Source organism: Terrapene carolina, unplaced genomic scaffold (assembly GCF_002925995.2).
Source record: "Terrapene carolina triunguis isolate 2854851 unplaced genomic scaffold, T_m_triunguis-2.0 Scaffold194, whole genome shotgun sequence".
NCBI classification, from domain to species: Eukaryota; Metazoa; Chordata; order Testudines; family Emydidae; genus Terrapene; species Terrapene triunguis.
Genome location: NW_020664545.1, coordinates 10,613,343 through 10,624,797, shown reverse-complemented (window position 1 = coordinate 10,624,797; position 11,455 = coordinate 10,613,343). Strand labels below are relative to the sequence as shown.

Here is an 11,455-nt window from a genome sequence, read left to right as displayed (position 1 = left end):
TACTGGCAGGGCACTACCGTCAGAGCTGGGCGCCTGGCCAACAGCCTCCACTCTCTGGCTGCCCAGCTCTGAAGGCAGCGCAGAAGTAAGGGTGGCAATAACGCAACCTCCCTAAAATAACCATGCGATCCCCCTGCAACTGCCTTTTGGGACCCCCAATTTGAGAAACGCTGGTCTCCCCCGTGAAATCTGTATAGTGTAGGGTAAAAGCACACAAAAGATCAGATTTCACGGGGGGAGACCAGATTTCACGGTCCGTGACGCGTTTTTCATGGCCATGAATTTGGTAGGACCCTGCGTATGATTTAACAGGTATGTTGTGGCAGCACCTACCTGCTAAGCAGGTCAGAGCCCTGCTGCATTAGGTGCCATACAAACATAGTAAATAACGGTCCCTGTCCCAAACAACTTACATCTCTCTCTTTTTAAGGTATTCTCCCTCAACTCCTGCAGTCCATTTTTCAGAACCAGATCCAGCTGCTGCAGAGAGCCATCATTGAAAGTGAGCCTTTTCCCTTTCCTCTGCATGCCACACCCTCAGCTTTGGTTTCTGTTGGTAGCACCTGTAGCTATAGTAAAGAGGGAGTGGAAAAGAGTGCAAAGGTGAACACGGGGAAACTGTAGGGTTCACGAGTGTTGTGAAGGGAGGGGGCTGGGGTCAAAGGGCTGCTGAGTGTTGACACGAGGCTGTCAGGGAAAGGGCCTGGTGGGAAGGGAGGGGTTTTATCAGACAGGGCAATTTCAGAGCAAGAGCTGGAGCATGGTGGGGAAGGGGCAGGATGGCATGTAGTATCTGTGAATCGCCGAGTGGGCTGGGGACGGAGGAGCTGTCAGGCAGGACGGGACTCAGCAAATCTGCAGAAGATCCTGGGGCCTAGAAGGGAGATCTCATCCTGGGCAGTCGAGGGGAGATTTCTGAGTAGGTCAGGGATGGTCTCCAGCTTTGTGGTAGGGCTAAGGGGAAGCAGAGCTGCGCTTTGAACTGCCTGCATGACACCATGAGAACTGAGACGCCAGGGAAAATGAGGGTGTTATAGTGCTTGAGGGGAGGGGATAAGTAAGATCATGGGCAGAGTAGCAGGTCCTGGTTTTCACACCAAAGAGCACTGAGGAAGCAGGGCCAAGTGGTTAGAGCACTAACTGGGGACTTCGGAGACCCAGGTTCAATTCTCTGCTCTGCCACAAACTTCCTTTGTGACCTTGGAGAAGTTTCTGGGCCTCAGTTTCCCTTCTGCGCAACAGGGACAGTAGCACTGCTCCACCCGGGGGGTAGGAAGGATATAGCAGAGAGTGTGAGGCACTCAGGTGCTGCCGTGATGAGGGCCAGATAAGTACAGTGTCTGTTGTTAATGGCGATCAGTTGAAACCCTAATGAACTCTCCCTGCGTTCCCTAGGCAGACTGGAGTGTGAACGTCACTGTGGTAAGCCAGGGGGGGTTGCGGGGTTCATTGTTAATGATTTAGCTCTGTGGTTCTCAGCTCTTTCCACCTTGCAGCCCCCCTTCCAGTTAGCCATGTGGGGAGAGCAGGGTGGGCGTGACCCCCGACACCTCTTCCAGTCCATGTTTTGAGACCCCCGATCTAAACAAAAAGCATGACAGTGAATCCGCCCAAATCAGTCCTGGTCCCATTAAAGTTAATGGCAGAACTCCCATGGGCTTCACGGGGGGCTGGGATTTCACCCCAGACCTATACTCTCCACTGTTCCAGCAGCGACCAGAAGTTACTGCTGATATGTCTAACAGGCGACTTCCCCACGCAGTCAGTTTCACTCTTGTATGTTACAGGAATCTTTAGATATGACGCTGTCTCCTGCATGAATTGTAACGTCTCCAGACCAGCTTGCTTTGGATATAACTGCGAGTAGGGAGCACGTCTTTATATGGTGTGTGTGTGTGTGTGTGTGTGTGTTTGTGGGAGAGAGAACTGCCCATCAGCTCCGGCTGAGCCCTGTGGCTGTACTGTACCCAGGGACATTGGTAACTGCCTAAGAGAGGGCAGAGGAAATATACGTCTTCTTTAAAGAGAATAGATTAACAACAGGGCTGTTGATTAACCAGGTGGCCCTACTATAAGAGAAACATCTAAAAAAAGTCCTTACCCCACCCCTCTAACCATCTACCTATCCACAGGTGTGTTCAAACCTTCCCTTTCTTCAACAGGTCATCAGAAGAATGGGAAACAGCCTTGAAAGGCCTTTTTGATTACATGTAAGTGTCAGCTCAGTGTTCGGCTTTCCAGGATCTGTCACTAAGGCTGTGTCTACACTAGGAGAAAGAGGTTAAAAACACATTTTCCTAGTGAAGACAAGGCCTTGTGGATGGTGGTGGTTTAGGTTTTTAGTTCATTACACAGGGTTTTTAATGAGCTTTCCAAATACAATACAAGGCTCTGATCCCGGAACCCTTACTCTCATGAGTAACTGGAATGGGACCTGTTTGAACTAGAGTAGATCGTTTAGAAAAACATCCACTCCTGCTTGAAAGATTGCGAGTGGTGGAGAATGAAACCCCGAACCAGCAGGGGTCAGCAGTTTGGGGGGAATGCACCGGGGCGGGAGAGGCCTCAGATTCAAGAGCTACTTTGACCCTCTTTGGTCCCTCATCTAAGAGAGGGCGGGCGTTGATGGGGGTGGGGATGCTGTTCTGGTTTCTGTTTCCAGCATCTGCACGGCGTGCAGCGATGTAGCTTTGGCTGCTCCGCTGCCCTCGCGCCAGGAAAGCAGAGCCATGCACTGATGGCTTGAGGACAGGGGGAGAAAATGATGGGCCCCTAAACGGAATGATGTTGTTACCTTTAAACCCGGTGTGGCTCTGAGATGGGAGCAGGGAGGCAGCAGCCCCGTTCAGATACTTTTGCAGGCGAGGAAAGATGTTGAAAGCACCATTCCTAGGAAAGCACTGAGCTTCCTCCCCACAGCACATGCTTCTTCTGTCCCTGTAGCAATAGCTGTAGGAGGTAGCACTGGTGTGGTAGGCTCTGGATTTCCTCTTCTCTAGCATGAGAATGACAGTGTTAGTTTAACATTTGCTGTTGGAGACCTTTGCCCAGGTTCAGAGCTCTGCGCTCCGGGGGTTATTCTAGTGGAACTCCACTGGAGGCCTGACTTGGCAGCCATCAGTGCAGTATTGGGTTGTCTGTGTCCTGCCCAGCCCTTTCACACTGACCTCGGGCACCATGCTGGGCCGGCTCAGACCGTGTCTCATAGACTCATAGACTTTAAGGTCAGAAGGGACCAATATGGTCATCTAGTCTGACCCCCCGCATGATGCAGGCCACAAAAACTGACCCCCCCACTTTCCCTTAACTCTGCTGTTGAAGTCCTGAGATCGTGATCTAAAGACTTCAAGTCGCAGAGAATCTTCCAGCTTGCGACCCCTGCCCTATGCTGCGGAGGAAGGCGAAAAACCTCCAGGGCCACTGCCAATCTACCCTGGAGGAAAATTCCTTCCCGACCCCAAATATGGCGATCAGCAGAACCCCGAGCATACAGGCAAGATTCTCTAGCCAGACCCTCATTTTACCAGCGATGGCCGTTATTGCCTAATTGATTAGAATCCCGTAATCCCATCAAACCATTCCCTCCATAAACTTATCTAGCCTAATCTTGAAGCCAGAGAGGTCTTTCGCCCCCACCGTTTCCCTCGGGAGGCTGTTCCAAAATTTCACCCCTCTGACAGTTAGAAACCTTCGTCTAATTTCAAGCCTAATCGTCTAATTTCAAGTCTATAAGGTTGAGTCCCAGAGTGAGGGCAAGGTGAGAACCCACCATTCAACAGCTGGGGGAATCCCTGACATTCCTATTTCACTGTGTGTTTCTTCTTTTTCAGAAACAAAATATACCGGTAAGTGGGGCATTTTTTCCTTACCAGTTGGAAGGACTCCAGGACCAGCAGCAGATATTTTCTATCTACCTCTAATACTTTCCACGCTGGTGACTCCCTGTAGGGAAACAGGGACGTGAAATGCTGCAGCCCTTTCTCTGATCCCTGGGCTGATGGTTTCTAATGGGACACTGAAGGCATCTGTGCTGCAGATTCTCCTTGGGGTCAGATTCTCCTTTCACTGACCGTTATAAATCAGGGGTAACTCCATTGACTGCAACTGAGTTACACCAGGCTAAGTGAGAGCTGAATTGGGCCTAGCCTGGCGGTCAGGATGTTAGCCTAGGACTTTGAAGACCTGGTTCAGTTCTCTCCTCGGGTGAATCACGTCTCTCTGGCTCAGAAATCAGTGGGAGTCAGGGGCCTATCCAGCTTTGAGGAGCTGGGCCTTAGGCCCCGTGGGGGTAGTAGCTGGTCTCTACCTGCATTGATCAGTGTCAGCTGGTGGAACAACTCGCCATTGATTCAGGGCTGCAGGGACCAAGGCTGCCTCTTCCAGGAGCAGTGCTCTGAACATGATGGCAGACTCAGCACAAGTGAAGGAGAAACTCCCCCGTTTAGGGGCTCAACCCTCTGAGCCTGGATGGGGAGCTGCAACCCCTCTTCCAGCCCTTCCTGTGGCAGTGCAGGGGGGGCAGGGGAAGAGGCGCTGAGCTGGAGTTAACCCCTTGTTCATGGGGGACCTGGTAGTGCCCTTGCAGCCTGGCTCAGGGATGAATTCTGTATGCTTTCCTCTGAACTGAAGGGCCTCTAATCTCATGTTTTCTCCTCAGGCAATCAGCAAGGTGGCTAGTTGCCTTGAGAAGGATCCCAGGCTTCCAGTGAGTGTCTGTTCGGCTCCGGTTGTTTGGGCTTCAGGGACCCAGTTCTTCAAATGGCCTCCCTGAAGGGCAGAGATTCCTTTCTCACAGCCTAGGGAGCCAGCTGCCACGAAGCACTCCAGGCCCATGCCAGGCCTTGGCTGCTGAGTGCTCCTCCAGCACAGAGATACACCCAGTTCCTTAGAAAAGGAGGACTGATCCTTCAGTTCTTTTCTCCTGGGCTCAGCCCTTTTAACGCCTATGGACGAGAAATGAGCGGTTACTAGGCATTGCACAGCTATATTCCCCATGCACTGCTCTGACAGTCACCTCCCATTGCTTTGGGGAGTGGGATTAGGACCAGGCCGTTCAATCCTACAGTGACTGCTCCGCTTCTTAACTCATATGATGACTGTGCTGTGTATGGCTGGTCAGTGCAGAAGCAGCAGGGTCGGGAGGGTAGGCCACTGGCTGCGATTCCCAGCTCTGCCACTGAGACAGCTGGGGCAGTTCCCCCTTCCACCCAGGGTCTGTAAGCTCTTCAGGGAAGGGACAGTCTCTCGCTGTACAGCATGATGGGGCTCTGACCTTGTCTGGGGTCAGTGGGCTCTACCATACTGATCTGTAATCCCAGGATAACTAGACTCCATCCTATTCTGGTGAAAGCAAGCTAGCTTTCTGGCTCCGAGGATTGGGGGCCGGGGTTGGTTTTTGACAGCAGTGCTCAGCTACCACCCAGCTCTCTAATCAGCCTCTTTGTCTTTCAGCAATTGCACATCCACCAGGTAAGTAGGCACCAGGAAGGGGACTTGTTAATTTGAGCATAAACTGTAGCCAGCTTCCTGCTCTCTCAGCAAAAGAGCCTCAGTGTTGAGGGGAATCTTTTCTGAGGGATGGGGCTATAGAAGAGCTAGATTATCATTTCCCTCCCACCTTGCTCCTGTCCTATGGGCGGCCTCCTGCCCTCCGAAGCACATTGCAACCATCCTTGGAAGCAGTGGGGGTACAGTTTCATGCAACTTTTAATAACTGAGAACAGACAAGCCTACTTGAGTATTGAGGTGCCATGGTGAAGTCAGAGAACTATATGCAACCCCCACGGAATTATTTCAGATTTCCCTCCCTGCTTCTTCCCCCTAGTGTAATGAACATGGCACTCCTGTCCCAGGACGGGCAAGCAGAGCCCTTTAGGTAAATGCAGCTTGGCCACTACGCTGCACTGCTGCCCGCACCGTAGGAACTCTGGCTTTGCGGTCACTTTTGTGGCCAAAGCTACAGTCTTGGCCCTAGTACTTCCTGCTGAGACCCGTCACGACCCTCTAGATTTAAGGAGGTAGAAAACAATCTTCACACATTGACTAGTTGTTGCTTTTACTAGGGACTGAGTTTAGCGTATTTCCTTCCACTGAGAGAGAGCACGCGTGTGCCCCTTTCAGCCCCTGCAGCATTTCATTTTTTACTAGAAAATTATTAATCTTGAATGTTTTATTCTCCCTTCCCTACAGCCCAGCAATGCTCAACTTTAAAAGTAAGTTTGCAAATAGAGGATTTCTTATAGCTTTAAGGGGCTGGGGGCTAGCTGCGTCTGCGGCTACAGTTGACTTTTTCCTCCGGGTCTCCCTGGCCAATAGCAGCACTGCTAGAGACAGGAGCCGGTGTTTGCCAGCCTTCTAACCATGATGTGGACCTGCTCACCAGGGATAGAGGAGATGGAGCCAGGGCCGGCTCTGTTGGCCCTAGATGGGGGGTGGCTTGGGGATACATGTTTAGCAGAATCGCTAGTGTAGACACCACAGGAAGGGCTCTCCAATCTGCACTACGGCTGGAGGTTATTGGCCTGCACAGAACAGTGGAGGATGCAGTTTGCAGACCTCTGGGGGACAAGGACGATGACTGGGGTCCCTCGTTCAGCCTCCTGGAAGGTAATGGTTTGTATGTGTTTTGCCATTGTTTGTAGGGCCTTAGCAGGAGTTGAAGTCTAAAAATGAGTAGAAGAGGGGACACAGAGGGCATTTCCTAAGGGAAAAGTGAATTAAAACTATCCAGTACGTGGAGCTGGAGCCAGCAGGTGTCCAAGTCTGAAAGGCAGAAGCTGGATTTAAAATGCAGAGTGGTTAGCAAAAGTCATAATCCTCACACCAGCTACACTCATGTTCTGCTTCAGCATGCTGTTTCCATTTGCCCTTGGTTGCAAACGCACAAGAGGGGGCATCAGTGCTCCTCTAACCGTGGGACTGATGCCAGGACAGGCCTTCTCCATGCTGCCCCCCCCCCGAGCGAGCTCTGCCAATGCACCTCACCTGTTAATTGTGGCTGTTTTATTAAATGGCAATTTTTCTTGAGTCGAGACTAGGTCAAACCCTTCCCTGCTGCCCTATGGCATGTTGGAACAGAGTTCCGTTTTCTCTGCCCTCAAAACTGAAGCCACAGTAAAGATATACAAGCCTTTCTGCACTGTGGTTTTGAAGGCTCCAACCATCTGAGAGCAGCTTTTCCTTGCTCCCAGCTGGAGCATCTGTAAACAGGCCATCTTTCTCCCAGCTTGAGTTTCATTGCAGATAGCGGATTGCAGCCCTTTGCTTCAAAATGATGTTTCCTCTGCTGCCGCCTCCTTTCCTGGGTACTCAAAGAGATTGCACTAGTTCCATTCATCACATGGGCTTAGCTGTGCTTTTCAGACCAGTCCAAGCGCTGATGGGTTTTTGTTTCTTCCACCTCCAAGGGATAAAGGCCAGCATGTCTGAGACTTGGCACAACACACGTGTGAACAGGAAGACTACTGGATGGCACAAATACAGAATCCCCCCCACCAGAGTGATAGACTGCTGAGCTGTGATTTTTTAAATGAATACTTAGAATGTATTAGGTGTAAGGGAAATTAAACAAACGATCAGTGGAGTGCTATGTTATACTTCTATACATCATCACGTTTCACACACACAACTCAAAGGCGATTTAATCAAAATGCATCAAGCCACTGGACAGCAGGAAATCACTTTTTACCTGAATGCCTGCATAGTTTCCCTGCCTCTTCAGTTGCATTAATAAGCTTCTGTATTCCACCCCAGAACTGGCTGCAATTTCAGTGACAGCTAAAATGATCTCTTGAAAATGGTTTATAAAAACCTCATCCACCACTCTTAATAAAAGGCTGTAAGACTAGAAAGGTATTACAAAAATCAAAATTAACTTTTGTTTTGAAATTTTATTAGATCATCTTGACACAAAATTGTTACAGCAGCTTGTGGTCTTTCTTCGTAAGGGAATGTTGATAGCAAATAAATTCTTTAATATAACACATCAGACAGTTTCAAAGGTCTAGAATCACTGCACAGGATTCTTTAAGAGAAGACTCTACATGCTAAAGTGACAGTTTTCATCCATTAATTTTTTAATTCCCCCACCCCCACTAATTAAGGAACGTTATCATCCTTTAAGACAACTGTAATATGTTCAGTTTCTAATACACAAACTGGCTAACCAAGGGAGGTTGAGTGTCAATACCAAACCAGACCACTTCACCAGCACAGGAGCCTGCCACGAAAGGATTCCGGCAGGACACAAGTGCAATCAGACAGCAGACGATGCTGGTCCTAGCAATAAAACCACAGCAGAGCCTTTCGAAAACGCCCTAACATGGGAAGAGTGTAAAGAGGCACAGTGTGTCTAACAAAAGGTAAGATCGGGATCAGTTCTGATCTCACCCTTTGTCCCCAGGCTGTAGGGTTGTTATCAGTCTGCTGTGCAATACTGACATTTGTTGGAGGGGGGAAGTTGCCAAAAACTTAAGTGCAGACATTGTCCATGTCTATCTCCTCCACCGGAGCCCTTTTGGTAGTAGCAATTGACAGTTCTTTACCCACATCTCAAAGTAATAACCGTTTAGTGCATTCCAAGTCTGCTGGAAATAGAACAGCACAAGGAATTGAAAAAGGAGAGATTTTGGAAAGTGATGCCAGTTAGGAGTATGGTCCTCATTTGTACTTCAGTGACAGAAAACTCCCTTTCCAGTCAAAGATTCCAGGTGAACTCTCAACAGCACAGAATGGAGTCATTTTATCAGACCCTCCTTTATACCCTTGTAGTAACTCGTACCACAAACACAAGTGTGTAGTGTTCTCCATCCACTCCCGCTCGGCCCCAATTATACCTTGGCTGCTGGCACCTGGCTATGTCCAAATCTACCTTCATGAAAGCAGGGCCAGCACAATGCTCCAGGGACCAATTAAACACATTGTCACATCTCAACATGGATAACATGGGGACAAACGTTTTGGAGCAGGAGGTATTTTAGGTGGCTATTTCTCCAACTTGCTACTGGTCAACCTCATCTGGTGAGCCACATTATAAACAAAATAAAAAACAGGAACAAAAAACCTTTGGATTTCCAGTTTCTTTGCTACATTCTAACTTTTCAGGAATGTGAAATTTCAGTGCACTTTACAAAGCACATCAGCAGAGATCACTTATGGGGAGATGTTTAATAGGCCTTGTTTTGGGGATGAACAGGAGCAGAGAGGACTAAGGAGTCAACACTTTTCAGCCCATGGTTTAGCTGTTGTTAACAGAAGGTAAGACCCAAGGCAGCTACCATAAGCAGAAACCCAGGAGTGTCCCAAACTCTTACCAGGTGCCTACTGATTAGCTCTTACGATATCAAGGATGTTGATATTCGGGACCAAGTGAGCTTGAGAGTAGGAGGTGGTTGCCTTCAGGTCCAACACCAGCTTCTGCTAAAAATATACACCTACTAAAGCAGACATATTCCATAGACAAGGGCCAAGGCAACCTTCTACGTTAACAATGCTACTGATAACATTCTGCTCCATATGGGAGGCAGGGTGTATTGGATTGCTGGGAACTGCTGAATAAATAACCCCCCAAACATGTCAGGATCTCACTGGGCTGGAAAGGGTTAACATCACAGTTGGTAAAAAGATTCCAAATAAAAAAGGTAACATACAGCCTTAAAATGTCTAAACTGCAAACAATGGTGGAGTTAACTGAAAAGCACGTGCCCCGAGATAGTACATGCGTACGAGGGAGAAACGTAACACTTGGATCTGTTTGTCTTACACTTCTTTAAGTGCATCTCTTGTAGTTGCAATATTTATAAAGACTATTCAGCACTTTGATAATGTCTCTTTCATCTCATCCAGCAAGTTGCTCAGCAGGGTGGAATCGTTACATTTTCCGTCAACGGATACTGAATTCTCTCCCTTTAAAAAAAGAGAGAGTCAGTTAAGCCCCTTCTTTAGTAAGGGCACAATTCTACTCCCAGTGGAGCCAGTGGGAGCCAAGGCAGGCCCTAGGTCTGTTCTTTGGGAGGGTGAATAGGCAGTGGCTGATTAGCCACTGAGCCGATGGGGCCTGTGCCCAGGGGACCTGCACAACTGGGGGACGCCCCCGTGCCCCGATCCTGCTCCGCCGCAGCAGCGCCAGGCGTGGGAATCCCTAGCGCCCCCAGACACCATCAGAAGCCGCGGGACAGGGGAAACCCCCCCTTCCCCATCCTCGGCAGAAGCCGCGGGGCAGGAAGGGAGGGAGGGAGAAGCCCCAGCACCCAGACCTCTGCTGCAGCCCTGGCACTGGAGGAGCTCTCACTCCCCGCTGCACTCCAGGGATGTGGTGCAGGGTCAGAGCTTCTCTGGTCTTGGGACCGGAGGGGGGAGGGGAGGGGGAAAGGAGCAAAAGGGGTTGTGGGACTGTGGAATGAGGGGGGACCCTGGGTGGAACAGGGGGCAGGGCCGCAGGCAGAAGGGGAGTGACCCCTGTGAGCCCCCTCTGCCCTGTACCAGGGCCAGGGCCCCAGGAAACCTTAATTCACCTCTGGTGATAAGGTGTGCTCTGCACAACGGCACTGGCCCGTTCATTCAGTCACAGGACAGCATGAACAGAGGTACAGGGCGGAGGGGGCTCACCAGGGGTCACTCCCAAGCAGCTGTGCTGGCTGAATGAAGCCACCCTGAATCCCACCCTGTACGATTTTTATGAACTGGGAATAAAAAGGCTCCCAGATAAGCTAGTTTCCACCTGACTGCGCCATTGCAGAACCTTAAGGAGCACTCACCTTTTTTACCAGTAGGCAGACATGATGACCTTGGATAGAACGACTGTACATTGATGCACAAGAGTCAACTCGTTCCACAACTACAGAAGAAAGCAGTCATTTTTATTTAACAGCTTTTTCTACCTTCTCCTAAAAGAGTAAATACAGCCGCTGTCTGGGACCATCCCGCTGACAGCGACCTGCCCCATGAGTTAAGGATGCCTTAATCGTCAATTTGCTTGTTCAAATTTTTGGGCTATTTTGACATATTAAGTTTAATTATGATGTGACTTCACAAAATTGACCCTCTTGCAGCAAAGAGCATATTTACCCAAAAGCTGTTAATTTAGCCTAACAAACACTGGCCATTTTAAAAGCCACGCCGCTTTGGTGAAGAACTGCTGGGCACCAGGATGTGGTGAAGACATTCCACTTTAGTCTAGTCATTTAGAATTTGCAATTACTCCAAGATATAAAGCTAAATTCTTCCCATTCCAATTACATTTAGTGCTGGTGATTGACAGCACTGGAGGCTGAAGTATTCTCTCCATAGAACCAGCAGCACTGGCTCCCAATGTGCCTCACTGAACCGGACAAATTATTTATACAGACCCAGTGGGAGCTGATTTTGAATGGTTCAGGATTTAATTAGTTCCTTCTGGGACAGGACCCCTGTCTACTAAAACTGGGCCAAGATTCCTTCCTCCAAACTGGCTTCACCT

The 11,455-nt window shown here is 49.4% G+C and overlaps 2 protein-coding genes across 2 annotated transcripts in view; one reads left to right on the top strand and one right to left on the bottom strand.

Moving 5' to 3' along the window:
- IZUMO4 (IZUMO family member 4) overlaps positions 1 to 7,580 on the top strand; it is an 11,020-nt gene extending 3,440 nt beyond the window's left edge. The window contains exons 3-11 of the mRNA XM_026654882.2: positions 431 to 502; positions 1,396 to 1,422; positions 1,788 to 1,863; positions 2,163 to 2,210; positions 3,831 to 3,845; positions 4,658 to 4,705; positions 5,452 to 5,469; positions 6,190 to 6,212; positions 7,407 to 7,580. Of these exons, the coding sequence (XP_026510667.2) occupies positions 431 to 502; positions 1,396 to 1,422; positions 1,788 to 1,863; positions 2,163 to 2,210; positions 3,831 to 3,845; positions 4,658 to 4,705; positions 5,452 to 5,469; positions 6,190 to 6,212; positions 7,407 to 7,513 (434 nt within the window). The 3' untranslated portion in view covers positions 7,514 to 7,580. The remainder of the gene's footprint in view (positions 1 to 430; positions 503 to 1,395; positions 1,423 to 1,787; positions 1,864 to 2,162; positions 2,211 to 3,830; positions 3,846 to 4,657; positions 4,706 to 5,451; positions 5,470 to 6,189; positions 6,213 to 7,406) is intronic.
- A 289-nt stretch (positions 7,581 to 7,869) lies between these two features.
- AP3D1 (adaptor related protein complex 3 subunit delta 1) overlaps positions 7,870 to 11,455 on the bottom strand; it is a 71,115-nt gene continuing 67,529 nt past the window's right edge. The window contains exons 31-32 of the mRNA XM_026654880.2: positions 10,755 to 10,834; positions 7,870 to 9,903 (exon numbers count right to left, since the gene is read on the bottom strand). Coding sequence (XP_026510665.1) covers positions 9,808 to 9,903; positions 10,755 to 10,834 — 176 coding nt within the window. The 3' untranslated portion in view covers positions 7,870 to 9,807. The remainder of the gene's footprint in view (positions 9,904 to 10,754; positions 10,835 to 11,455) is intronic.